This window comes from Chaetomium fimeti, assembly GCF_033439085.1.
Source record: "Chaetomium fimeti strain CBS 168.71 chromosome Unknown B0H64scaffold_6, whole genome shotgun sequence".
In the NCBI taxonomy this organism is placed as follows: Eukaryota; Fungi; Ascomycota; class Sordariomycetes; order Sordariales; family Chaetomiaceae; genus Chaetomium; species Chaetomium fimeti.
Genome location: NW_026944334.1, coordinates 334,695 through 359,784, shown reverse-complemented (window position 1 = coordinate 359,784; position 25,090 = coordinate 334,695). Strand labels below are relative to the sequence as shown.

Here is a 25,090-nt window from a genome sequence, read left to right as displayed (position 1 = left end):
CCCCCACCTCGCCCTAAAACGCCCTCCCCGGCCCCCTCCCAGGCGTCGAAGGCAGCTCAAACCTCGCCACATACCCCTGCCCATGCGCCTGACCCTGCGGCTGCTGCCCATACCCAGCATTCGGCCACGCATCCAGCTCCTGCCGCGGCACCACCCCGAGCCCCACACCCCCCTGATACGGCTGCTGCTGCTGCTCGCCATACGCAGGCGGGTGATACCACGCCGCCGCACCACCCCCGTTACCACCCACACCACCCATACCGCCATCAGCCTTGTACTTGTACTCGCGGGGGTCATACCCCACACCCCCAACCCCTCCTCCCCCTCCTCCTACCCCTACCCCTCCTATCCCTCCTACCCCTCCTACCCTAGGCCCGGGTCCAAACCCCCGATGCTGATCCCCCCCTAGCCTCTGATCCCTCTGCTTCTCGGCCTGCAGCGCCCATTTGTTCCTGCGCAGCTTGAACACCAGGTATGCCACGGCCGCGAGCGCGATGGCCAGGACCCCCGCGCCGGCTCCGATGCCTGCTTGTGCGGCGAGGGGAAGTGTGGGGGCCGCGATCGGGTCGGCGGATGTTCCCGGGAGTTGGGTGTTGCTGGTGGGGGTTGATGCGGTTGGGTAGGGGGGTGGGGTGGATGAGTTGGTTGGAGGGCGTGTGGATGTGGATGTGGATTTAGAGGAGGTGGAGCTGGAGGTGGTTTGTTTGAACGGGAGGAAGGCGGAGGCGCGGTCGTCCCAGTTGGCGAGGATTTGGGGCTTGGGGGGGAGGACTTCGAAGCGGGCGACGCCCGAGTCGCAGCAGTAGGCTCGGTGGTTGTCGCAGCAGTAGGTCGTGTCGGAGCCGGTTACGTTGGCACAGGAGATGAGGTCGGTTCCGCCTGTGTTGGCCGCTGGAGAGGGGGGCAGTTAGCAGGGGTGGGTTGGGTGTGGTGTCTGCTTGGGTATCGGGAGTTGAGGGCTTAAAGAAAGAGAAAGTTGACTTACTAAGACAGAATAGGGCGCAGTCGGGGGAGTCCCATCTCTTATCTGTACAAGAGCCTCGGACGGTGTTCCCGTCTGGCCCACGGCAGAGCTTGTTGGACAAGCAGGTGGTGCCTTGCCCGCCGGCACAACATGGGCTATCGTCCGCATCGGGATCGCATGGTGAATCGTTCACTGCGATCTGGCCGTTTGGGTAGTAACACTGCTTCTGTGCCAAGCATAAGTGGGCAAGGAAGAGGAGTGAGATGATGGCCAAAGTTAGTGCCCTCATTTTGAGTTGCGAGAGCTCGTGGCACTGTGTCTCTGGTGGGTGGCCCAATGCGCAAGTCTAGAGAAAGTCAAGAAGAGAAGAGCGACAACGCGAGCAACTGGCCCCGAAGACGGCGAGGATGCTGTTGTTATCGTCGGCCAGTCACTGGGAGGCGACGGCCAACGACAGTAATCAAACCTCATCGAATGCAAGCGGTCAAGCGAGTTGAGCCGTTTTGGGCGCTTAATGAGGGTCGGATATCCATACTGGCGGTAAACTGTGAATACGTGGGAAAGGGGTCATGATGCTGTCCAGCCGTTGTCTCGGTTACTGGTCCCGGAGGGTCTTGGTGTTATTCTTCCGGACCCGACAGTTTGGTCCCGGCGCTCAAAACGTGCATGAGCAATTAGACGGCCGAATGTCTTTGGTTGCTTCTGGACTGTTGGTTCCAGATATGCTCCCCTGAAGTCAGGCGTCTCCGTCATTGGCTTCGGCGGTGACACCCCAGCTCCAGCCCCAAAGGAGCGTCAAATAACTCCTGACAATTGGCTCGCGCATTCTCCGGAGCCTATCCGGCGCGTCCGACAGCAATCGGCGCTCCATTGGTTGTCTCCTTGATGTTGGTTCAGCTCCCAACATCATCTTCCTGACGTGACGTCGACAATCCTCTCCTTTCCATCTCAAAAGCGCTCTCAGCCGTCCTCCTTAGCACCGCTCGTCGCAACCACCTCACACACTCGCGTGTGCGCTCACATTACCAGCCCGCATCGCGGGCTTATCGATCACCATGTTGTCGACATCGATGCCCAAGAAATGCTTGTTCCCGCTGCTGGCAGCCTTCACATTACTCCTGTTGATAGCGGGACACTACTCGTACAACAATCTCGGCGATGGTATGTTAGATTCCTCCATCCGGAGCTTTCTCGCGATCCTCTCGCGCATTTCATCACATCCCCCCTAAAGCTAACACTCGCGCAACAGGGAGCATTCTCCGCCGCCCCAACACCAACAGAGTGGCAACCCCATCCTCCCTCCTCAAGCAGTCCTTCCCCACCAAGATCTGGCAGAGCTGGAAGGACGACTCAGAGGACCCAACCGAACGCACAGTCGGCTTCCCGCACCAGTGGCGGGTCGTCAACCCGACCTGGCGGTACGAGCGCATCACAGACGGCAACATCGATGCGTACGTGGGGGAGCGCTTCGCGAAGACAGACCCGGCGCTCGTCGATGTCTTTACCGCCCTGAGTGACACCATCCTCAAGGCCGACTTCCTCCGCTACCTCATCCTGCTGCGCGAGGGCGGCGTCTGGGCCGACATCGACGTCTACCCGCACCGCCCCGTCGCCGAGTGGGTGCCCGAGCGGTACCGTGACCGTGTGAATTTGGTGGTGGGCATCGAGAATGATCATCATAAGAAGCCCATCTGGCCGGGCTCGCCGTACTCGGTGCAGTTATGCCAGTATACGGTGCTGGCTAAGCCGGCGCACCCGGCTGTGAGGGTGCTGGTGGACCAGGTGGCGGGGAATCTGCAGCGGCTGGTGCATGATAAGGGGACTGGGGGTGCGGTCACGTTTGAGGATGTCATGGCGACGACGGGGCCGTTTGCGTTTACAAAGGTGTTGATGGACTATTTCACCAATGTGACGGGGGTGGTGCACACGGGGGATGAGTTGGATGATCTGGCGGAGCCCCGGCTGATTGGGGATGTGCTCGTTCTACCGAAGGACAGCTTTGGGTGGCTTCCGCAGGAGCATACGCACGACAAGGGGGACCCGATGATTTTGGTGGAGCATTTGTTTATTGCTTCTTGGAGGGCGGGCCACCCGGGCTGAGAAGTGTGAGCAGTAGGCGATGATGCTACAACGACCGAGAGCATGGATGCGCATACATTCGCAGTGTTGGGGTATCGGGCCGCTTCTCCGGGAGGCCGGATGATACTTAGCGGGGACGGGACTAATGTGGTCAACCAAAAGTTGAACCCGGCGGAACACCGTTTGAAACGTGTGGCACAAGGCAAGGAAGAACGACGTGTTGCAAAGTTGAGCAGTTTGACGCAAAGCAAGCTGACTGGAGACTGCGTGGACACGCATGCAACATATCACGGTTCGCCAGGAGGGTTCGGCGGGAATTCTTTCAGCGATCGATAACTAAGGGGCGTCAGGTCGGATGGAGGGTTGGACTTGGAGTTAGGAGTATCCACTTGGGTATTGGAATGAATTCTAGGAATGAATTCTAGGAGTCCTGGTACGGTGTCATTATTGGATACATGTCTTTAGAGTACCCATACTCTTAGCCTGTTGGGACTTGAGGTCCAGAACCGTTTTCTTCGAAGAATCACACGCGAAATGGTCTCTCCTTGAATCGCTGTGATGAACTGCTGCGCCACAACTTTCACCCTAGCGAAACAACCAGCGTTGACATGTCACTCCATGATTCGTGACCGCAAGCATGGCGCAGGGTTCCGAGTATTTAGCAATTGTGGTGGGGGTTACCGAGTGCTAACCCCTGAGATGACGGTTGGAGTGGCCTCGGCCTGGTGCTGGCGGCCCAATATGATTTCGGTTCGTTCACCCAAGAGCAAATTCTACCTACCTAGGTAGGTAGTTATGCGGTGCTTCTCGTACCACTTGGTGAGATCCAGTAGTGCCGTGATCTTGTTCGATGCCCACCCAGTTCAACGGGCCTTCACCGAGTACACCTTGCGACCCCAAACCGCCTCGACGCCCCCTCAACATTTATTCTCGGATACTTTCTCCGACAATACCCTTGCCCGCGTAGTATAGTAACATTACTCCTCGCATCTCCAACTCTACCCCACCACCATCAGCATCATCACATCAGTTCCACTCACAACCACATCCGGACACAACACCACCTCCCTTACCAACTAATACAAACTACCTACCCACCAAAATAGCCGTCATCGTCAAAGCCTACTCAGTCCGCCACCCGTCCGTTCGCGAAGCCATCGTCAAGGCCGGCATCCCGCACACCGAGACCAAGAACGCGGCAAAAAGCACCAGGACTTTCACCATCCAGGCCCCGTCCCCGACCCACTACACCCCCAACTCGCTGGCCGCGTTATGCTGGAACGCGCTCAAGTTCCCTTACCACCACGCTGTGAAGAATAGGAATACCGTGGCTTGCTCGAATGTGTAGGTTGGGGGATGGATGAAGATGGGGGCGTAGGGTTGGGTTGGTTGGGAGTTGAGGGTGGAGATGGGACAGAGAGACAGAGCGGCATGCTGGTCGTGCCGGGATGGGATAGATAGGGATTCTTGCTAATTGGGACTGCTTAAGCTGTGCTTGATTAATGGAATTTCAGGGGTATCTCCACTCTTTTGACTTGGAATGTTGTGACATAATGGCCGAGAAGGTCCCTGGTCAGCAAACCCTGTCTATCCAGGGCCCTGGAGAGAACCGTGTTGACGACCACCCTTCCAATGATATGTTCTTGGAGTTGGATGTATAGATCCACATCGGGATGAACGGAGTGTTCCGAGGTAAAGACGGCTGGTCCCGATGGATTACCCCTTCATCCCTTGCATACCTACGGTCCAACTCTCTTCCCCTTTCCAGCCCTTCCGCTGCTCTTCGCAATTTCCAACACATGTTTGCACAGTACGCAACGTACACGGGGTGTGCAACAGCTAGGTCCAAACCGCCACATGGATCCCTTTCCAGCCAAGCATTTATCTCTACCAATAGATGGAAGTCTTTGTCTCGTGGCGCCTGGTGGGCGTGGGATAAAGAAGGACATGATAAGACGAGACCCCGCACCGCTGTCCTTTTTGTTTGCTCGCCATGTCTAGGACTCACACGTGGTACCCCGGATCGAGTAAGAGCTGAGCTCCTCGTTTGCGTGCTCAAAGCCATGCATGTCCCAGCTCCCAGTTTCGAATGCATTGCGTTCCTGATCGCCGCGATCACGCTGCAGGCAGTACAAGTGGCGTCTTCGAAGCAAACCTGATCGAGTTCGTCCGACGTCAACTCTGAGTCTGCAGTAGGCGAATGGTCAATAGTCGATCATGGATCGAGCTCAGATGCCCACAATCGCCAGGCCGATCGAGTACCTCCTCTCGGGCATATCGTCAACCTCGGCCATCATCACCCGCTTCATCCGTTCCGTGCGCGTTGCCCATGCTGACCTTGCTGCCGTCACTCGTGATTTATCCGACCTGCGGTTGATCTTGGAGCTGCTGAGAGACGAGCCTGGCATACCGTTAGTGCTTCAGGCGCAGATGCTGCTAGTGCTCGAGAGCTGCGGGAATACGTTGATACACATCGACACCATCCTCGCGAGATGCTCCGAACCCACAAGATGGATCGATCTCGGCAGGGTCGAGATCTTGAGCTGCCGGTCCAACCTGACCAGGTTCCGAGAAGCGCTCACCTTGGCCCTCGACGTGGCGAGCTTGTAATCAAGCCCCTACTCCTCGAGTTCTCAAAGTCCTAACGTCTTCGGTTTGACAGAGCGGCTTGGCCGGACGGTAACCTAGCGGATGCCGACGCAATTAGAGACAAGATCAACTCCGAAGTGCAGCGTCTCCATGCCGAACCGTCACCCACACAACCTAGCTACCACGATACCAAAGTAGTGATATCCCCGTACCTCGACGTCATATCAGATTGCATACAATCTCCAGTCGGTCTCACAAACCGTAGTAGCCAAGACAGCGGAACCAAGATAATGTACTTCTGACCTCGCCTAGTTGTTGAATAAAACTGACAACAGGTAGAACTCTCGCCGACGAGAAGGGGAACTTTGAACCTGGGACACAAACCACCCACATCAACCACGATGTACGCAACTCGGGCGGCAGCTGGAGAACACATGACGATACTGGTTTATCCTGGTCCCAACCAAACAACGGCACCCTGTTATCGTACTACACTGAGGAGCCTTCGTCATTGAGCCCTTTGCAGGAGGATCGGAACGCATCACCAGGCCTCCCGGAATCGCCCACATTGCCAGGAAGGGAAGGGCGCCCTTTGCCGATTCCTCAGAGGTCTCTCCCACCACCACTAACCCAGCCAGGTTGGAAGCACGGTGGTTCAGTCTCCATGAGATCGGAACCACCAATGTCCCCTGGGAATATGGAGTTGGAGTCTCCTACAAGTACTTACTCGCAAGACCGACCCCAAGACGCAAAAGAGGGATACTTTCATCAGGACGGCCGTGTAAGATCCTTTGCCTCCCGTGGCTCGGGAGGAAGTAGCAGTGGCTCTATCCCTCGTGCTTCGTTCAACATGACTCCGGTATCCGAGTACCGATCTGGTTCGATCAGTCCTGGGTTTGAACCGCTGAGCGCGTCTGCTCCCATTGCTCCATCGCCGTTCCCATCGTCACCGCCACCTGAATACCGCCGGACCTGGATCAACGCCCCCACCTCCGCGGGCCAGTTCATTGTGCCAGCTCCAGCAAGGCCGAATCCGAATCAACCGGGCATTACGGTCACTCCCAAACGGCACCTCACAGACAAAAGCAGAGGTTCTGAGGTACTCCACATCGACACCTCGCCGACTTCAAGTTATGTGGCCACGAAACACAGCAACAAGCTCGTCAAGATATGGTCCATCTCCAAGAACGCACTACATGGGACGATCAAGATCACATCATATGTGCAACCCCGAGTGCGGTCCCGCGAGTACTTCATCCGCAGCCACGCCATTCTATCCGAGAACGCCACTCTTATCGGGATCACCACCCACTTCGGGCTCACGCTTGAGATTTGGAACTTTGCGAAGGGCGGGAGCGGCGCCAAGAAGATACAAGTCATTGATGAAGCGCACCGGTGGGCAGCGAGTCAACGGGATGCTTTCCACAATGACTACGCCGGACTGGCCGTTTACCGTCCCAAGTACGACCGCATCGACCGCTTCTTTCTCTCCCGTCTCCCGAATACAAAAACCCCTTTCCGCGTGGATCCCAACCACTCCATCGAGCTCCTCAAGTCCAACCTGCCCTTCGTCCCCAAATTCCCGGAGCTCGCCTACAGCTCTGACTCACCCATCCTCATCGCCGCCGCCGGTCCCCGGCCGGGCGACCCTCCCCGTCCCAACTCCACCATCCTCATCGCCTGGCACATGAAGCCCGTCTCCGACAACAAGCTCCACGCTCAAACCCCGGAACAATCCTACAGCTCCCTCCCCGACGAGGAACGACACAAGCCCTACCGCGTCTGCGTACCGGGCTACCCAGCCCTACAGTCCGCCCTACCCGCCAGCCTGGCCTCGCACGGCAGCACCGCCGTCTCAATCTGGATCCCCGCCTCCACCGGCGACACCACCACCCCGCTCACCAGTCCCAGCAGCACCACCACCCCCACCGTCCCCCGCTCCTCCACCTTCCCCTTCACCACCCCCAAACCCAAACCACCCCACCCCCATCCAGACCCCAGCAGCAGCACCCCCGCCCCCGACCGCCTCGTCCTAACCTGGGACCTCCCCACCAACTCCACCCGCCTCTTCACCATCCCCGCGGGCGCCCAAGCCGCCATATCCTCCGACTGCGCGCGCGTCGCCTACTGCGACGCCTCCGGCGGCGTGTTCGGCATCATCGACGTGGCCAGCGCGGCCGAGGTGTGGCGGTGGCCCGACGCGGCGCGGTCCGCCGGGTTCGCGTCGTTCGGGCAGCTGGAGGGCGGGTTAAGGGGTGTGACGGTGTTTGAGTTTTCTGCTGATGGAAAACTGTTGGTGGTTGGGGATGCGGTGGGGGGCGTGGGGGTGTATGAGGTTGGGGACGTTGTCGGGGTGGGTGGGGAGGAGAGGTTTGAGTTGGGGGTGGGGAGCGAGGTGGCGTGGGTGGATGTGGTGGATGAGGAGATTGGGAGGGTGAGGGCGAGGAGGGGGTTGGGGGGGTGAGGAGTGGGAAGGGAAGAGGGGGGGGGGGGTGGTTGTTCAGATAGCCCGGGGTATTGTTGCGCTTTCTTGGTCCGCGGTTTACTTTCCAATCTCTCTTGGTTTCTTTCAGTTGGTTATGGTGTATTCCCAGTACTACACGTCCTTGTTCCCAACTACGCAGGTTATTTCTACTTTGCTTTCTATTCTTGCGGTTGTTGGATCCTTTCCGCAACCTCTGCGAACTCAATAGCTGCCGTTTTTCCAAAATTGACCATTTTTGAAAGGGCATCTGATGCACACCTTCGTCAATATCGGAGTATTCTTTAAACGGGACTTCATCTGTCACAGTATCAACCCTCACCGCGCCTTGATGGGTTGAGCCTCCGGCCCTAATCTTCGTCGTTCCCTGTCCGTTCATTTTGACTGGTTCATTCCCAGGAATATAACATGCCGTGGCCTCCAGCTATCGTTCTCTGAACATTAGATAATTGTTCATAGACTTGTGTGCAATAATTTCGGGCTAGAACTGAGGCGGGTGGATCTTGGTGCATGTAGGACGCCTACACGGCGATGGTTAGCTGGAACGCTGCTCCTTCTACTTGGAGGATAATATTTGGAAGCTTTCCTTCATTGGACCTAACCGACTACGGCAGTCAATTTACTCGAACCATAAGTGATAGGACTAGTAGAAAAGAGTGTTGTCTTAGGTATCATCCCCACGTTTTGCCTCAAAGGAGAGGATGATCATGCCTGTTGCTTGAACCACCGCATTAACAAAGTAAAACTGGGGAGCGGAAGCTAAATTATACAATAAACAGTCTCTTGGGTGTATTCAGGCAGAGGATATTGACAAACAAAACTCACATCCCGTTCGCACGGCGAGGTGGAAGAAGGGTTAGGGTCAACTCGACGTGACCCCTGAATCCCCTCCACCCCCAATGTTTTGTTACCCCTGAACCATCAACATCTCCCGCAACACCACTTTCCACCAGTCAAAGCACGTGCAAATGGCTACTAGGGTTTCACTTCATACGTAGCAAACCCACCTGGATTCCGGTTCACCGAACACCCCGAACATCAGTTCTACGCTGGTGTTATCAGCAACGAATGCACCGAAAAAGAAAAAAGAGGAACACCGGCATCATCATCTTCCTAACAAGTGGAACATTATGCGGAGGGAGAAGAGGATCTTGCAATTGTCTATCTTGTGCGGAGGCCGACAGCTTGCCCAGTGCCAAGGCCGTCGAGTCCCCGATGCTCTGTCCTCCAGAAAAAAAAGCTTTTTTTTTGTTTTGATGATTTTTATATGGATGCCGCCCTGCTTGTCCACGTATCCCGCGTTCTGCTCTCATGCAAGTGGCCAGTTTGAGCCGCAGTGATCGTTGTCGCAGTGATCGTGGAAAAGCAAGACATCTTTTGAAGAGGTCCATCAGGTGTTGTTTTTTTTTGGTAGTGGAATTGCCCTGAACTGCGTCGGAGCGTCAGGTTCCAAAAAGTCGTGGTTACGGTCGTAGCCGTACGCCTATTCCGCTCGCCGGACAAAGGCTAAAGCGGTGGGCGCCAGTCGCCACTCGTCCCCGTTGTTTCGTTCTTGAGCGCGCTGGTTCCGTCCAGTCGGACAAGACACCGTCCCGGACGATGATTCCGTCAGCAGCGCAAATCCGAGATCAGTTTCCTAGCATCGCAAACCACCGTCAACTCCTTCCCTCCACGTACCAACGCCGCCCATTGACCGTGATTGTGGCCACCCATTCACCACCAGGGCATCACTCAAGCCGTGAGGTCCGACCTTCTCCAGCCCACCAACACCACTCCATGGGCCGATGGCCAGCCACCCACGCTCCCACAAACCCTCGTTCGTTGGACCGGCTCCACGACCTTGCCGTGGGGTACCGGCAGCAAGATACCAGATACCAGAAAGAAAAGTGACGCGCCCGTGTCCCCTTCCCCTCCACCCATGCGCCAGCCACCAGCCAGAGACAGATAGAAAATGCCTCGATAAAAGCCGCAAACAAACCCCTGTGCCAAATGACAGCACCCATAAACGCCGTTTATATGAATCCCTGATTCTCCCCAAAACCCCAGACTCCGTCGTCAAAGGAAAGCCCGCCCATTCACTAAAGAGCCCAAGAGACTCCTAACCATGCCATCCGCGCCTCGTTCGTTTCCGTGCCATTCGTTTTTTAGGAGGGAGGAGACGTGGCATCCTGGAGTCGCCCAGCTGTATCCCCAACCAATCCATGGTGATTGCATCACACGAGGCCAGATCGTGAAGGCCTGCTAGGGATGTTCGTAAGATGAGGCCCAAGGAGGGCAAATGAGCGCAGCATAAATGCGGCAGCTGGGGCATGCTCCATAAGTAGTGAAGATCTGGAAGCCCATGCGCAGTTTAGTGAAATCTTTCGCCGTCTACAGCATTCAAGCGATGCTGAAAAGACGGATATCGATTGTATCGATCGTAAGAGATGGACGTCGAAGATCAGGCGAGAGCTGCGGAGAAATTAGAGGTATGATACAGTCGATGCCGCCGGCGATGAGGCTGCTCGCTCCCATGAAAACCCCCGAGAGGAACGTTCTCCAGCGACTGGCGGCTGTCGAAAAGATTTCATAAGAATCGGAGCCGGGCGGATTGGATAACCGGCTACTCCCTATCGGAAGGGATGCGTGTGGGGGGGGAAAAAGAACGAGCAATATGTACAATCCGAAACAGACAAAATAAGACACAGCCCCCTGACTCCTAGCGCCGCCTCCTCCCAACACCCCTGAGAGATGCGGAAGAAGGAAAGTTAGGCTTGCTGAGCAGGAGACGCGGGCTGACTCTGGCCCTGCGGACGACCGCCGCGGTGGCCACCGTAGTTCTGGCGTCCACCTTGTCCTTGCTGGAAGCCGCGGGAACGCCCACCACGGTGGCCACCAGAGGGCCCGCGGTGACCCTGGAACCCTCCGCGGCCTTGAGGGCCAGAACCGTTCTGACGGCCCTGTCCTTGCCAGTCGCCCGGTTGCGGTACTGGGGACTGCGACTCCACCGGCGGGTTCTGCGGTTGCTGCTGCTGTTGTGGCAGCAGCTGTTGTTGGTCTTGTTGTTGGGTTTGGAGTTGCTGGGGGAACTGCTGTTGCGGGAACTGCTGCTGGGGGAACTGCTGCTGCGGGGTCGAACCAGCCTTGAAGTTGGAGATCGGCCGAGGGATGCTCTCGGGATTCTCGTACACGTAAAGGCTCTTGTCAATGGTCTGGGGAATCGGTTGGATCTCGGTGCCGAGGTCGCGCTCAATGTTGTACAGGTTGAACCGATCGTCCCAGTTGATCAGGTTGATAGCCAGACCAAGATGGCCATACCGACCGGAGCGGCCAATGCGGTGAAGGTACGTCTCGGCATTCTTCGGGAAATCGAAATTGATGACAACGTTCACCGCCTGGATGTCGATGCCGCGGGTCAAAAGATCGGAGCAGACGAGGTTACGGCAGACGCCGTTGCGGAAGTCGTGGAACACGCGGTTACGAGCCTGCTGGGCCATCTTAGCATGGCTGTAAAAACATGAGTAGCCGAGTTCGGTGATCTTCTTGGCAAGAAGCTCGACGCGGTTGGTCGAGTTGCAGAAGATGATGGACTGGTTGATCTGTAGCTTGGAGAAGAGAGTGTTGAGACAGTGGACCTTCTGCTTCTCCTCGACATAGGCGTAGTATTGTGTAATTCCGCGCAGGGTAAGTTCGTCCATGAGGTTGATCTCGTAAGGGCTGGTCATGTTCTTGTCCGAGAAATCCTTGACCGAGATGGGGAAGGTGGCGGAGAAGAGCATGACCTGGCGGTCCTTGGGGTGGAACCTCAGAAGCTGCTCAATAACGGGCGTGAACTCCACAGAAAGTAGTTTGTCGGCTTCATCCATGATGAACATAGGGCATTCGCTGAGGTCCGCAACTTGCTTGCCAGCCAAGTCGAGGATTCTTCCGGGGGTTCCGACCACAATATGGACGGGATCCTGCAACCGGACAATATCGTCCCGAAGCCCAGTTCCACCTGTTGTGACCATGACGTTGATACCGAGATGTTTTCCGAGCGTCTTGCACACCTGGGATGTCTGCATTGCCAGTTCGCGAGTCGGGACGAGGATGAGACATTGGATCTTGGAAACCTTGGGGTTGATCTTTTCCAGGGCGGGGATGACGAAAGCGGCGGTCTTGCCGGTGCCGTTTTTGGCGCGCGCGAGAATGTCGCGACCGGTGAGAGCTACCGGTATGCTCTCTTCTTGAATGGGGGATGGCTTCTCGAACCCAGCCTCGAAGATGCCCATAAGCAGGTCACGCTTGAGACCAAAGTCCTCAAAGTCCAAGCCCTTCGTGTTGGTCACGTCCTGGGCACGGTAGAGTTAGAACAGGTAGGCATTCCAAGAGCACGAGAGTCACCTACCTCTGTCTGTTGCCTCGTGTCCTTCGCAGGAAGCCTTAGGTTCATCTTCCAGTCCTCAGGGCCCGAGCCATCGCTGGTCTGTCAGTTCGCTCTAAGAACAGGTGGGGTGACGGCCACAAACTTTAGAGTGGAGGCCTTGAGCTTGTCGATGAGGCTGTCTGTCATTGTGGTTGTTGTTGGGGTTGATCGGAGGCCGTGGGGAATGCGCAACCGAGAGTGCGCAACAGTGCGGTAATGTTGGGATTTCGAAAATTGGTGGGCAAATCACCAAACGCGATCGGAGAAGGGGGGGAGAATTGATCCTCAGGGATGGAGGTGTGCGATACCGGTCAAGCACGGGCGCGAGACGCAATGGAACCCTGTTCGAAGGAGGATATCGAAGCTTGGGAGTTGTGGAAATCGAGGAGATCGGTTGGGTAACAGAGTGGTGGTTGGCCCTAAGGGGTTTGTGCGTTCGTGGGATGGAGTTGGGGTCAGTTCGTGGGAGGGCGTCTTCGGGAAGCAGGAGTCGTTTTTTGCTTTTCGGTGGAAATTGGTGAAATTGTTGGTGCAGTGATTTTCTTTAATGTTCTTCGAGTCGGCGGCGGGGAAGGTGAAGTAGCAGCAGGGCTGAACCGTCTTTTTGCGCTCTTGCCAAAAAGTTGAGGTGAACCTCGGGGTTCGAGTGTCACGTGATAGACCCCTGCTTTCTATAGTGGGGTCCAATTGGGGTGAGGGGACCAGCGGGGACCTTCATGGGCAGGCAGTCCCGGAGTCCCGTCACACAATGTTCGTACTCCACGGGCGCTTCGACCTTCCCAGCAACTCCCGAGTCCTCAACTGCTAACTCACCAGCAAACTCGACCGAACTCCGAGTCGACACTCCCCATCCGGGTTCATTTCTCGACGTAACGCCGACACGATGTTATCAATTGTTACAAACATGACCGACCCAATCTAACAGAACAATGCTTCTTAATAAACGAACGAGGGTCCTCTGCCCGCGCAGTGGCGTGGTCTCCGCGTTCTGCGCCACCCAACACTCGACCTCGATACCGGCAACATTCCGGCCACAGGGTCCCTCAACCGCCACGCCCAGCTCGAGCTACCCGCGGCAACGGCAGTCATACGCATCCGTGCATGGTGGACAGCAGGGCGACAAGCACAATAGTGGCGATCAGTTGAAATGGCCAACGTCTGCGAATCCCACCCCCTACGAGGTACTCGGGCTTCCACGGGATTGTTCCTACACCAAAGCCCGGTATTTCCGGCTTGCGAAGCTTTACCATCCCGACCGTCAGCACCATGCTCCGGACGACGGTATTTCACATCTGACGAAACTCGAACGATACCGCCTCGTCGTAGCCGCCAACGAAATCCTCAGCAACCCACAAAAGAAGCGGATGTACGATCTTTACGGCTTTGGTTGGGCAAATCAGACAGACTCACAAACCCAGCATCGGGAAGCGGACCGCAAGTGGAGGCACGAGCCCGGTAACCCCAGCATGAACGCAACGTGGGAGGACTGGGAAGAGTGGCACCAGCAGCGGAACGGGGGCGGCGAGAAACAGGAAGAAGTGTTTACCTCAAACCTCGGCTTCATGACCATCATTTCAGTTTTCCTGATTATCGGCACGTGGAGCCATATGACAAGGGCTGGCACAAATTCGGTCAGATTACTCGACATGCAGGACCAGAAGCACGCCGCCATCAGCCAGGAGCTGCGGGAGCGACGAAACCAAAGAGTTCGGCTGGACCGAGAGGGCAGGGTTGAGAGTTTCCTGCGGCAACGAGAGTTTGAGAAATGGGGATATGATCCGCCTGGGCATGGCCTGCCAACCCCAGGGGACAGCAACACGCCGGACTGAGGTTAGTAATTGGCCAGTCCGGCGACACAGCGATATCGTCCGCAATTCGAACCACAAATTCCACGATGAAGGCTGCTACGGTCCACCGTTCGACACCCACAGGCTCGCGCCATAAACCACCATTGCGTGGCAATCGCGACAACAACATCAAGCCCTTCCCGAGCACCCAAAAAGTTCAAAGTTGCCGGGCATGTGTCACCTCATCCATCTCAAGATGGGGCACATAGAACGGGGGCCAAGAACCAGAAAGGGACGGGGTGCCACTAGTTGACAATCTGGTCAGTTGTGAGGGGAGCTTCCGTTAGACGGTGTCCTATTATCCACGCGCAACGCCTTCGGGAAGACACAGGCTGGGTCAGCAAACCCACAACCCAAGTGGGTTGCAAAAAAAAGAGTTAATTCGGCGTGGGACGACACGACGAACATGATACGCACTCGACATCTCGGGTGTGAGAGATGAGATGCATATTACAAACACTAATTTTTCTTGTCTTCTTTGCTCACCTCAATGAACGCAGTGGAATCTCAAGGTGTACTCACCCCATATTTGGGTGATGGACCTACAAAGGTTACATACGGTTACTATAGCGCGGGATGGAATATTAGTACCTCACCCAGGAGCGTCTTTTCCAATTGCTGTAAACGTGGACAAAGAACGCGAAGTTCGTCCGACTCCCTTTCCACATCCGGTTTCTTTGCGAAATCCTTACCTACCGGATTGGAAAGGGACTTGTTACGGCCACACATGTTCAGGAAGGTCTCCCGAGTTCAATCACATTGTTCCAGCCGTTGCCAAATCGTGCCGGTACGTTGCTCAACCGCCGAGTAAACAAAGATCAGCCAAGCCCGGCAAAACAAAGCCCAAACCTGACGCTATCGCCAGAACCCCATGAAATTTAAGAGCACAGCCTCCTCAAGGAACATTTCCATTTGCCGCCTTTGCGCGGTATCTTCTTCCTCTATGGCACAGTTTGCTACGGCTCACACAGTTGCGTCAGTCAGTGCATATTTATTCTCAAATATTCAAGGATTTCACAGTTGCTTCCTCCTTTCCTGATCACCCAACATTCCATCTCGTTCCATCCTCTCTATTTCTATACCAATCCACGAGCGGCCTTTAGAGAGGGTGTGAACTTATTTCCCATTCCACAATTCTCATCTTGGCCTCTATTCTTTGGTCGACCAACCCCAACGCTCCCATATTTCGACTCGGATCAAGTCTTCCACCACAGTCATGACTCGCACACGACCCGGGGCGCAGAAGGGCAAGAAACCCGAGGCGAAGAAGAGCAAGAAACCCAAACCGGCACCCAGGAGCCGTCAAACGGCTTCCCCGCAACCCGAGCAAGGCCCACGGTTCCCAAGGTTCAACTACCTTCCTGCCGAAATCCAATGGAAAATCTTCCGCGAAGTTATGAGCGGCGACCCCCAGTTCCATGTCCTCAAAGTTGGCCGTGTCGATGATGTCCCGAGCGGAACATGGAGGTTGTCCTTCTCCCCAATGACCAAAGAAAAAGACAAATCGGGCTATCGGATGTATGGCGCACTTTCCACCGTCAATCCCTCGGCAGCCGCAGCGGTGCGCCATGAGTTGACGCTAAGGAAAAGGAACCGATTTCAACGGTTGCCTTTCACGCTGTTGAACGCCCACATCAACGGGGCGACGGACCTTGTTGTTCTCGACTTCCCCAGAAGCACGACCCCGGCGTTTGGATACTTCCACGACGATCACCAAATATTGAATTGGCAAGAGAGAGTGTTTGACAGCGGCAGCGTCGCAAAACAGTTTGAAAACACCGAACAGGTCGGCATCTGTTTGACTGGCAAGCACTACTCCTGTCATGACATGATGGGCAACTTTCGCTGCGCCGACCGCGACGACGAGGAACACTCGAGCCACTCCTCAAATATTAACGCCTGGCTTATGTGCCCCAAGGAACTAGCTGGCCTCCTGAAAAGCTTTCCCAAGCTACGCGAGTTCTATATCATCCTCCGCCCCTTCCATCCCGGCTTCGCAAAGCAGGACGAAGCCGAAACCTACCTCAAGAACTACTTTACCTGTAAGTCCCCCCCCCCCCCTTCTTCACCCTTCTAACCCCCCCTCCCCATACACCCCCATCCTCAACAAAACCCCGTAGCCGAGCCTAACCACAACCCCAACCACAGGGCCCGAACGACACCACCACACGCACATCCAGCCCTTCACCGGCGTCGGCATGTCCTACATCCCACTCCTCGACGAGCTCATGCCCAACTCAGCCAGCAACGGCAAGGACGCCAACTTCACGCGGGGGCGCTTCCCCTCGCGGTCCGAGCTGCGCGAGATCCGCGACACGCTGGCCAGCCTGCACGGCTACTTCCGCCTGGATTCCTCCCCTCACCTGCGGTCGGAGATCCAGCGGGCGTACGCGAGGACGTACCGCCTCGGAAGGGCGGAGAGGGATGCGCTGGGGTTTCATGTGCTGCTGGCGGTGCCGCGGGATAAGATTCGTGAATGTGGGGGGGAGGTGGCGGGGTGATTTTCTTTTTGTGGGAGGGGGGGGATGCGGTTTGGGGGTTGGGTTTCGTTAAGAGAGTAAAGGGGGAGATGGGCGTGCCGGGGTGGGGACAGAGCGTTGAACGGGTGCTGGGTTACAAGGTTTGCGGAAGGGCTGCGATTCACGATTGCGGTGCAGGAGAGGTGGTTATTACAAAAGCACTGGGGTAATCTTTTTTTCCTTTTCTCACGTTCATCCGAGGTCCAGGGGCGTTACATTTGGGCGTTGCTCTGCCGAACTCTCCACACGCGGCATACATGTATACAGAGGTTGGGCAAAGGGCTTTTCGCATTGGACTGTGACAATTAGTGATATTCACACCGCGATAGGAGTTAAATTGATCAAGTCCCAACAAACCGTACTGGCAGATGATACTAATCAAGATATCAATGACGACCTCAGGACATAAAACTTGAGTTGTAAGTGTAGAAGCGCTCGAGTTGCATCGTTGACCCAGGGTTTCGGTCAAGGGGATGACTGAACGATAGCTTGCTCATTTATCATCTGAGAGAAAACTAGACGGGAAGTGGATTTCATTGTATGTAGCTCGGTGGCTAGAAGAACACATTTGGGTGCTGCGGCAATTCTTTAGATTTGAAACAATGTAACGGTCTCTGGCCTTTGTGCCTTCATTACTAGTTCCGTGGGTCAGCCGGATAATCAAGGGGTCTGTATGCACCATGCCCCGAGGTGGTCCCTACTATTATAGAATCTAGCATTAGGATCTCTTCCATGTCGCCACCGTAGGTACCTAGTAAGTAGGTAGTAAGTAACGGGGTAGGAACTGGGCGGATCTGGAAACTAACCCCTGGCAATCACAAAGTCTCAACCCCTTCTCAGACCAGCCTCTTACCAGGCATAGAGTTCCCGAGTCTTGATAATTAACTACTCTGTTCCCCTCTCAGCTTCCTTGTTTGTCTCCTCGATCCCGACCTGATTCAACCCCGTGTAAGGATCTTAGGCACCTGGCCAAAGGTGAACTTGTAAAACTTCAATGGCGACTGTGTATTAAATAGTTCCGTGCAAATCGTTTTTTCTTTCTCTAGAACCGTTCTTCTGAGAGTAAGTATATCAAAAACCTCGATATCATGGGTTCTTAGCGGTATCTTAAACTCGCCGTCCTGCAAACCCCCGATCTGCTTCAATTCCGGAACAAGAACCCACCTACCACGAATACCAAGACATAGGTGCGTTACTCAGTACATTACATTTTAAGATGGTAATCGCATTTCCCCAGTTCTCGAGACTGCCGCAACAAATCCAAGATGACATTTGGAAATTCACTATGGTGCACACTTTGCCCTGCGTGCAGCCGGTCGGGCTTTACCCTTTCCCCCCTGAACACTGGCTCGAAAAGCAAGGTCGGGCTGTGGGGAACCCGGAAACGGTGCATGACCCAGAGCACATCAACGTGATAAAAAAACAAGGCGAGACGTTGACGTTCTTGCTGCCCCGTCCCGAAATGGGCCGGCGCTCTGTACACTACCACACCGCCACAGAGACGGCGACTGCGTGCGTAGGCGCACGCCAAGTGTTTAAAGAAATGCTTGATGATCAAGTAAAGAATGAAGTTGAGAACCTGAGTCGCGCTGCTGCTGACCCCAACACTCAATACCCGTGGGAAACTGACGAGAGCCAAACTCCCTCGATCATCTTTGCCATGAACACACCGCGTTCACAAGACGAGCAAAAGCCCGTGTGCTCATCATTATCGGACCTGGCCATCAGCTCAAGGGCGCCACACGGGACCTTCCCCGTCCCCTTTAACCCAATGGTTGACATTCTATGGCTAGATTGCCCCTTTGTAGCAGGCAGCCACTATGATCTCACCCATAAAGGTTGGGAGCCAATCGATGACGAGAACCCATCCTTGGCTTTGAGTTCAGGGCTTGTTTCCGCGGGCTATTACAGCAGCCGCCTGGTGGAGGTCCGTCGACTTGCCGTTGAATTTGACAAGGAGCAGTTCAGAAACATGTGTTTTGAGTGCTATAAGACGAGGGTGGGACGTAGGAGATACCTTGATTGGCTCGAGGCATTCCGGGAGACAACGTCCCCTGAGAGACAGCTGACTCACCAGGTCTGCTTGCTCTGTAGTGTGCTGGAAACCCCAGAGTTTGCACACCTCTCGGACGGGCAGAAGCAAGAAGTCAAGGGCTGGCTGAAGTACTGCAAAATTAGACATCTTGTTGTGGCAATCAAGGAGGGGACGTGCACCAATAATAGCCTGTCGATCATATACGATTGCGATTCACCATGGAGCAACGGGTGGCGATATGGAGGCCGGTTGACAAAGGACAACTTGACGTGGTATCATGTCAACAGATGGTGGCCAAGGGAAGAGCGGCTCGAGACATTCGACTTGGAGGCTTTCCGTCAGGCCTTTCCCATAGTGGAAAAGGTGTACGCCGCGATACGCCGTGAAGGCAATGGCAAAGATCACCCGCTTTACGCCTGCCTTGCCGACTTCAACGGCGATACGTTAGCCTTCTACAACAACATATGTGCGGACTGGTGGTACTTCGGTGACAAGATCTATTCAAGCTACTACCCATGGAGATACGATGAAACAGCCCAAGGCACCATCTGTTTTGCGAGAGATGAAAACCGGCGCCTGCACGAGCGCGGGTGGTGCGATGAGGCCGGAGCGGTCGGCGAATTCTGGCCGGTGACAACGCCGCGTCTGTGGACGTTATACATCATCGACCGTGGCATCAAGCTGAGGCCCGGTGCCAGCATCCCGCCAGGAAGGCAGACATTCCAAGGGAATGGCTGTATCTACGTCGAGGTACGCGAACCTGTCAATCGTTCTCTAGAAGCTGGCGGCGTGGACGGCTTTTGGCAGTATCCTGACGGCGGTCCCTGGATGGAAAACGTATTTAGTTTTGCGCGTCACCTGTCTCAACGCATGGACGGACACCAGAGAAGACTCCGCTCTCGTTTGAGGACGGACGCGACTGGCGGGGGGCTTGATGGAACTTCGGATCGGTTTATTGAGGCTTGGACAGCTCGCGGAGTGGATTCTCCTCAGAACCGTGCAGTGCACACCGGCAGAGTGCCAGAGGTCAAGGTGCTGGCTATCGTGGAGTAAGGACTAGTGGACTACCTACTACCTAAGTTAAACTGCTCAACGGCCACGAGGAGCAAACTATGGCGTCGTTAATAAAATGGAAGGTAAAGAGGTATTGAATAAGTAACAATGAGTGAATAAACAAGAATAGAGACAAATAGAGGTACCGAGTTTCAGCATTCAAGGTAGGTACGTGACGGCCCGTGAGTGAAACGTTGAAAGCAATAGCTTTGAGCTATTCTGCGTAATACAAGGTCGCATCCTTTGCAGGTAAATGTTTTCCGTTGTTATTTGTCTGTGGTGGTTGGTCCAGGCTCAGGGGCTTCGGGCAGCAAGATTGAAGGTACCGTGTTTAATTGGCTGGAGATTGAAGTCAAGTAAATAAACACCCCAGTCCAGTCATGCAGGTCCACGTGTGGAGCATGGACATTGCTGCCTGCGAAAACCACATCAATTTGATGCCCGACCAGCAATTTAATTTTTCGATTTACCATTAAACGTTCAGAAGGTACCTAGCCTCGAAACTCTCTATCTCTGGCTTGTCTCGGTTTTGTTGTGGAAGGTAGAAATGATGGAGGGCGGCTCAGAGACTTCAGAGCTCCCCATCGCGCTGCGGCGCACACGGCGCAATCCGAGTCAACAAGTTCAACAGCGCACATTATCCAATACTGGCACCAGTGACAAGAATTCGGGCAGTCCAGGTCCCAAGCAAACACCATGCGCCTCACCTAAGCGGCCCGCACGCGGGAACCTGGCTATGAACACGCCAAAATCCAGGAAGGGGCGCGTTCGGTTCTCAGACCCGGGCCCGGATCTGGCTGGGAAAAAATACCAATCCTCAACAGGGTTGACACCTATGATACAACGAACCTCTCTTTCCGGCAGTCGGACACCACGTCGACGTTCCACTCCGGCCCGCCTGTTTCCATCAAACGGCAACGGCATTCCGGGCTTAGACTCACAGGGCTCTCCGTTTGGCGGCGAAGTCCACTTCCTCCCCCTCCGCCAAGTTCTGGATGGCCGTGTCAAGCGCCGCATCCGGCGCAATGGCCTGAGCGAGGAGATGAACACCATATCAACCGAGAAGAGGCGGCGGGCGGAGGAGACCAAGGCTGAGATTGAGCGGCTGAGGACCGAGTTGGCCGAGAAGGATGGGGAAATCGAGCGGTTGCATGATGAGACGGTAGTGCTCGATACGGAGCGTGTGTGGGACCTAGAGCAACAGGTTGCTTCACTGAAGAGGCAGTTGGCTAGTCGGTCGGGGGTCCAGGAAGTGCCGAGCAGCCCACCTGTTGGGTGGACCAGCGCTGCCCGCGATCCTTATTCCGACAATTTTATGGAGTTAGACGTCGAGGATTCCGGGGCGGAGTTCGGCGAGTCCACAAGGGCAGAACTGGCGTGCAGCACTCCCACCAGACGAATGTGCGCAGCGTTCCCAACGCCTCCAGCCACAAGCCCCGAACCGAAAACCCCCGAGACTCCTTGCCGACATTTGCCCACGCCGCGCTCAAGTACGGCCATTCAAACCTCGCTGCCAGACCCAGAAAAGCAGCACCTAGAAGAAGAGCTAGGGCTACTGCGGCTCGAGGTCGCCAAACTGACAACCACACTCGAGTCCTACTCCGCCTTGACCTCCCGGCTGTCAGACAAGCTCACCCCGATTCTCCCCCAAACCTCATCCGACGAACCATCCACAGAGGACCCAGACATCGAAACCCACCTCACCACCGTCCTCCAAACCCTCTCCGACCGCACCGCAGCCCTCACCGCGCTCGACTCCTCCCTCAAAACCCTCGGCTTCCCCGGCGCCGACGGCTTCGAAGTCCTCGAATCCCTGCGCGCCTCCCTCCGCACCGCCCGCCTCGAACTCGAATACCTCACGCCCGGCGAAACCCCCCTCCCGCTAACCGGCGCCGGCTTGGAGGTCCTCACCCTCACCCTCACCCACCTCCGCGACCTCACCCACAAGTTCCGCGACGCAACCGACACCATCGACGAGTACCACGCCCTCATCATCTCCTTACGCAGCCAGCTCCGCGCCCGCGTCGCCGCCACCGACAGCCTCAGTTCCCAACTCACCACGACAGAACACACCGTCCACACCAAAGACGCGCACATCGCCGCGCTGGACGCCCACCTCGCCGACGCCGCGCAAGCCCACACCCGCGACGTCGCGGACCTGGAATCGCTCACCGCGCGCCTCGAGACAGACCTTGCCGCAGCGCGTGCGGCTGCTGAGAGCGAGAATGCCGCGCACGCGGTTGTGGTGGCCGAGCTGGAGGGGCAGCTTGCTGCCGCGCAGGCGCGGATGGAGGGGCTGCAGGCGGAGATGGACGCGCTTGTGGTTAAGCATGGGGAGGAGAGGGGGGTGCTGGAGAGGGCGCATGGGGCGGCGCTGGCGGAGAGGGATGCGAGGGTGGTGGAGCTGGAGGGGGAGGTGGAGAGGGTTGGGGGGGAGTTGGGGGAGGCAAGGGGGGTGGTGGAGAGGTTGAGGGCGGAGAATAGGAGGTTGGGGGAGGTGGGTGTGAGAGAGAGGGGGAGGGCGGAGGAGGTTGTCAGGGGGATGAGGGGGGAGTTGGAGAAGGTGTTGAGGATGGGGGAGGGGTTCTTGAGTGGGAACCGGGGGGGTGGGGAGGATGAAAGTGAGGTGGTAGCGCCGCTGGGTGAGAGTAAGGTTGGGAGGTCGTTGAGTGACTCGGATGATGTGGCGAGTCTGTCTGGGAGGACCGGGAAGAGGAGAAAGTATGACAGTGGGTTGGGGTTCTTGGATGAGGAAGCCGATGCTGCGGATGTGTGAAGGTTGTCGTCGGACGAATAAGACCTGATGTGTGAGCGAGATCATGGGATTTGGATGGAGGAAGTCTGGATAGCTTTTCTTCTTTGTTATATATTTCTTGTATTCCTTCTCCTTGATTCTTTTACTTTGTTATCAACGAGTCTGAGGGGAAACGAGGAGGCTCTCGTATATTATATTATCATTACGGATAGTGTCAACCCCCGGTCCAACTCATGCAATGGCAACTCTCTGCCCGCAACCTCACCATACCCATCTCACAGCATCCCGTCCCTCATCACCTGAATCACCGGGTACGGCCCTGTCCCATCCCGCCGCCACTCCTCGTCAATCCCCTCAAAACCCAGCGCCCGGCTCAGAACCAGGTGGCGATCCAGCTCTTGCTTCCAACGGGCAAACGTCTCATCCACAGTCTGCCGATCGCCTTCGTGGGGCGAACCCGGCACCCGCAGCTCCTCAAGCCGCCGTAGCTGTTCCCCCCGCACGTCGTCGCGCACATCAAGAAGCGCATGGCGCTCCTCGTCGAAAAGCCCAAACATTGCCCCCCTCTGCGCCATATCCTGCCTCGAGTTCAGGTACCAATGGCCCATCAGCACCGGCCACGACCTCTGGCAAATCCGCCAGCGCGCCGCCGCTTCCGCCGCCGGCCCCTCGGAGGCCGTCTCAGGCCTATACCAGCCGATCATGTGCCCACACAGCGCAATCCGCACGCGACGGGCACCCACCCCGGGCCCCGCGACCAACTTGGCGCGCAGCTCGAGCCAGAGGTCGCGGTGCATGCGGAACACGTCGCAGTCGAGCAGCAGCGTGTCGGTGCGGCGGTCGATCCACCCGCCGCGGCCCAGCCACGCCAGGCCCAGGGCCTCGACCGGCTCGCGCAGCAGCAGCGCTACCGCGCGCGACTCCCGGCACGCCTGCGCGATCCGGCAACCTCGTGCGAGCACCTTGTTCAGCAGCACCGCGACGGCGCGGCTCGTCACGACCGGCTCGTGGCGGTCGGTTGCGGTGGTGTTGGTGCCGGCGGTGTTGGTGTTGGTGTTGGTGTTGGTGTTGGTGTTGGTGTTGGTGTTGGTGTTGGTGTTGGTGTTGGTGTTGGTGTTGCGGTAGTCGTGCCCCACGACCAGTGTGCTGAGCGGGATCAGTCGCCGCGGCAGGCAGGCTTCCCAGATCATGGCGCGGATCTCGGGGGGGAAGCGCTGGAAGTGGGGGAATGTGCCGTCGGCGGTCGGGGTGGTCTCTTGGGGGAGGGTGGTCCCTTCGGCCAGGGCGGTGGTGTCGGTCTGGTGGCGCATGGTGGATTCTTCCGGCGTGCCGCTTGCTCGTGACATGATGGCTTCGTCGGCCACGGTGGGTTCGTGGGGCTCGGTGGTGTTGCCGGGCATGGTAACCTCCTCGGCCATGGTGGTCTCCTCGGTGGGGGTCGCCTCGTCGGGTTGGGCGGTCTCTTGGGGGAGGGCGGTCTCGTTGGGAATAATGGCCTCGTCGGTTAGGCCTGTCTCATCGGGCTGGGTGGCTCTGTTGGGTTGAATGCTCCCGTCGGGTTGTGTGGTATTGCCAGGCGTGGGGTTGTCGTTAGCTAGGATGGAGAGGAGGGTGGCCTCGCCAGGGATAGTGGTTCCGTCGGGCTGAGCGGTAACGCCTGGGGTTGTGGTATCGCCGGGCGCGGTAGTAGAGTCGTCAGACATGGTGTTGGCTAGGTTTGCCGTGGTTGACTAGAAGTATCTAGGACTGTTCTTGGTAGATACTACGACGGATGCCGTGTTGGTTGGTGGTGATGAATTGTTGGTTATTATTGTTGGTCGTCCATAACTGCCGTCGCCTGCACTTTCTGAGTAGTCACTGGGTTTTCAAGGCCAGTACGCAACTAAAGGAGTACGCGAATAAGGGGGATACACGCACAGTCGCGTGTAGGTAAGTTATGCGGGAAACCACGTCCGTCAACGCACACCATCTTAAGAGGAAAGGTTCACCCATCGGAACTGACGACAGTGGATGCGAGACTCCTCAGGTAGGAACGACAAAGATCAGAAACCACGGGGTGCTGGTACCATGATTCGAGTTACCAAGGGCCCGGGTCAGCAGGTGAAGCGATGTTGACACCTATCCTAAGCCCGTTAAAGCAGTAATAGCCATGAGGTACCATTGAATCACTGGATAAGGCGCACAAAAGAGTATTGATAATACCCCGTGAGTTGGAAGAGGCCTTTGATAGTTGTCTTCAAACTCAAAGAACTAGTCACATTCGGTTCAGCAACCATGGAACTTATGGTCTCAACTCCCCAACATTCACGAGTCACCAGGGGGGATTACTTTACAAATGGGGGATGATGACAATGCCAGGGGAGAAAGGGCGCAGGAGAAGTGC

General features: G+C 56.3%; 10 protein-coding genes across 10 annotated transcripts; 7 read left to right on the top strand and 3 right to left on the bottom strand.

Annotated features, from left to right (window-relative positions):
• Positions 1 to 13: 13 nt before the first annotated feature.
• On the bottom strand, positions 14 to 1,676 carry B0H64DRAFT_476539 (uncharacterized protein; the record flags this gene model as incomplete). Its single annotated transcript, XM_062808156.1, has 3 exons — positions 986 to 1,676; positions 368 to 891; positions 14 to 283 (listed from the first exon to the last, which is right to left on the bottom strand). The coding sequence occupies exons 1-3, from the start codon at positions 1,251 to 1,253 to the stop codon at positions 14 to 16; spliced, it is 1,062 nt and encodes a 353-aa protein (XP_062656421.1). The 5' UTR covers positions 1,254 to 1,676.
• A 141-nt stretch (positions 1,677 to 1,817) lies between these two features.
• B0H64DRAFT_202991 (nucleotide-diphospho-sugar transferase) lies at positions 1,818 to 3,284 on the top strand. Its single transcript, XM_062799289.1, has 2 exons — positions 1,818 to 2,125; positions 2,214 to 3,284. The coding sequence occupies exons 1-2, from the start codon at positions 2,020 to 2,022 to the stop codon at positions 3,062 to 3,064; spliced, it is 957 nt and encodes a 318-aa protein (XP_062656420.1). The 5' UTR covers positions 1,818 to 2,019; the 3' UTR covers positions 3,065 to 3,284.
• A 396-nt stretch (positions 3,285 to 3,680) lies between these two features.
• B0H64DRAFT_476537 (uncharacterized protein) lies at positions 3,681 to 4,593 on the top strand (the record flags this gene model as incomplete). Its single annotated transcript, XM_062808155.1, has 2 exons — positions 3,681 to 3,690; positions 4,150 to 4,593. 2 exons carry the CDS (start codon positions 3,681 to 3,683, stop codon positions 4,389 to 4,391), a joined length of 252 nt encoding a protein of 83 aa, XP_062656419.1. The 3' UTR covers positions 4,392 to 4,593.
• Positions 4,594 to 5,134: 541 nt separating this feature from the next.
• Positions 5,135 to 8,096, top strand: B0H64DRAFT_363144 (uncharacterized protein; the record flags this gene model as incomplete). Its single annotated transcript, XM_062801790.1, has 3 exons — positions 5,135 to 5,649; positions 5,706 to 5,924; positions 5,972 to 8,096. The coding sequence occupies exons 1-3, from the start codon at positions 5,261 to 5,263 to the stop codon at positions 8,094 to 8,096; spliced, it is 2,733 nt and encodes a 910-aa protein (XP_062656418.1). The 5' UTR covers positions 5,135 to 5,260.
• A 2,558-nt stretch (positions 8,097 to 10,654) lies between these two features.
• B0H64DRAFT_345043 (P-loop containing nucleoside triphosphate hydrolase protein) lies at positions 10,655 to 13,082 on the bottom strand. The gene is made up of 3 exons (XM_062801307.1): positions 12,602 to 13,082; positions 12,481 to 12,553; positions 10,655 to 12,424 (listed from the first exon to the last, which is right to left on the bottom strand). The coding sequence occupies exons 1-3, from the start codon at positions 12,643 to 12,645 to the stop codon at positions 10,862 to 10,864; spliced, it is 1,680 nt and encodes a 559-aa protein (XP_062656417.1). The 5' UTR covers positions 12,646 to 13,082; the 3' UTR covers positions 10,655 to 10,861.
• A 150-nt stretch (positions 13,083 to 13,232) lies between these two features.
• B0H64DRAFT_202963 (uncharacterized protein) lies at positions 13,233 to 14,604 on the top strand. The gene has a single exon (XM_062799288.1). It carries the CDS (start codon positions 13,428 to 13,430, stop codon positions 14,325 to 14,327), a length of 900 nt encoding a protein of 299 aa, XP_062656416.1. The 5' UTR covers positions 13,233 to 13,427; the 3' UTR covers positions 14,328 to 14,604.
• Positions 14,605 to 15,338: 734 nt separating this feature from the next.
• Positions 15,339 to 16,846, top strand: B0H64DRAFT_434204 (uncharacterized protein; the record flags this gene model as incomplete). Its single annotated transcript, XM_062806078.1, has 2 exons — positions 15,339 to 16,387; positions 16,494 to 16,846. The coding sequence occupies exons 1-2, from the start codon at positions 15,562 to 15,564 to the stop codon at positions 16,844 to 16,846; spliced, it is 1,179 nt and encodes a 392-aa protein (XP_062656415.1). The 5' UTR covers positions 15,339 to 15,561.
• Positions 16,847 to 18,080: 1,234 nt separating this feature from the next.
• Positions 18,081 to 19,952, top strand: B0H64DRAFT_327699 (uncharacterized protein; the record flags this gene model as incomplete). Its single annotated transcript, XM_062800796.1, has 2 exons — positions 18,081 to 19,529; positions 19,581 to 19,952. The coding sequence occupies 2 exons, from the start codon at positions 18,081 to 18,083 to the stop codon at positions 19,950 to 19,952; spliced, it is 1,821 nt and encodes a 606-aa protein (XP_062656414.1).
• Positions 19,953 to 20,502: 550 nt separating this feature from the next.
• On the top strand, positions 20,503 to 22,728 carry B0H64DRAFT_418813 (uncharacterized protein; the record flags this gene model as incomplete). Its single annotated transcript, XM_062805345.1, has 3 exons — positions 20,503 to 20,566; positions 20,633 to 22,377; positions 22,417 to 22,728. 3 exons carry the CDS (start codon positions 20,503 to 20,505, stop codon positions 22,726 to 22,728), a joined length of 2,121 nt encoding a protein of 706 aa, XP_062656413.1.
• B0H64DRAFT_434202 (uncharacterized protein) lies at positions 22,546 to 24,611 on the bottom strand. The gene has a single exon (XM_062806077.1). The coding sequence runs from the start codon at positions 24,408 to 24,410 to the stop codon at positions 22,983 to 22,985; it is 1,428 nt and encodes a 475-aa protein (XP_062656412.1). The 5' UTR covers positions 24,411 to 24,611; the 3' UTR covers positions 22,546 to 22,982.
• Between the last annotated feature and the right edge of the window lie 479 nt (positions 24,612 to 25,090).

Bases quoted from the DNA above. Each gene is read 5' to 3' on its own strand.
- B0H64DRAFT_202991 (XM_062799289.1), top strand. From the start codon at position 2,020: ATGTTGTCGACATCGATGCCCAAGAAATGCTTGTTCCCGCTGCTGGCA. The intron at 2,126-2,213 runs GTATGTTAGATT...CTCGCGCAACAG, and splicing joins GTACAACAATCTCGGCGATG to GGAGCATTCTCCGCCGCCCC.
- B0H64DRAFT_345043 (XM_062801307.1), bottom strand. From the start codon at position 12,645: ATGACAGACAGCCTCATCGACAAGCTCAAGGCCTCCACTCTAAA. The intron at 12,554-12,601 runs GTTTGTGGCCGT...CTGACAGACCAG, and splicing joins CTCAAGGCCTCCACTCTAAA to CGATGGCTCGGGCCCTGAGG. The intron at 12,425-12,480 runs GTAGGTGACTCT...TACCGTGCCCAG, and splicing joins ACACGAGGCAACAGACAGAG to GACGTGACCAACACGAAGGG.
- B0H64DRAFT_202963 (XM_062799288.1), top strand. From the start codon at position 13,428: ATGCTTCTTAATAAACGAACGAGGGTCCTCTGCCCGCGCAGTGGCGTG.
- B0H64DRAFT_434202 (XM_062806077.1), bottom strand. From the start codon at position 24,410: ATGTCTGACGACTCTACTACCGCGCCCGGCGATACCACAACCCCAGGC.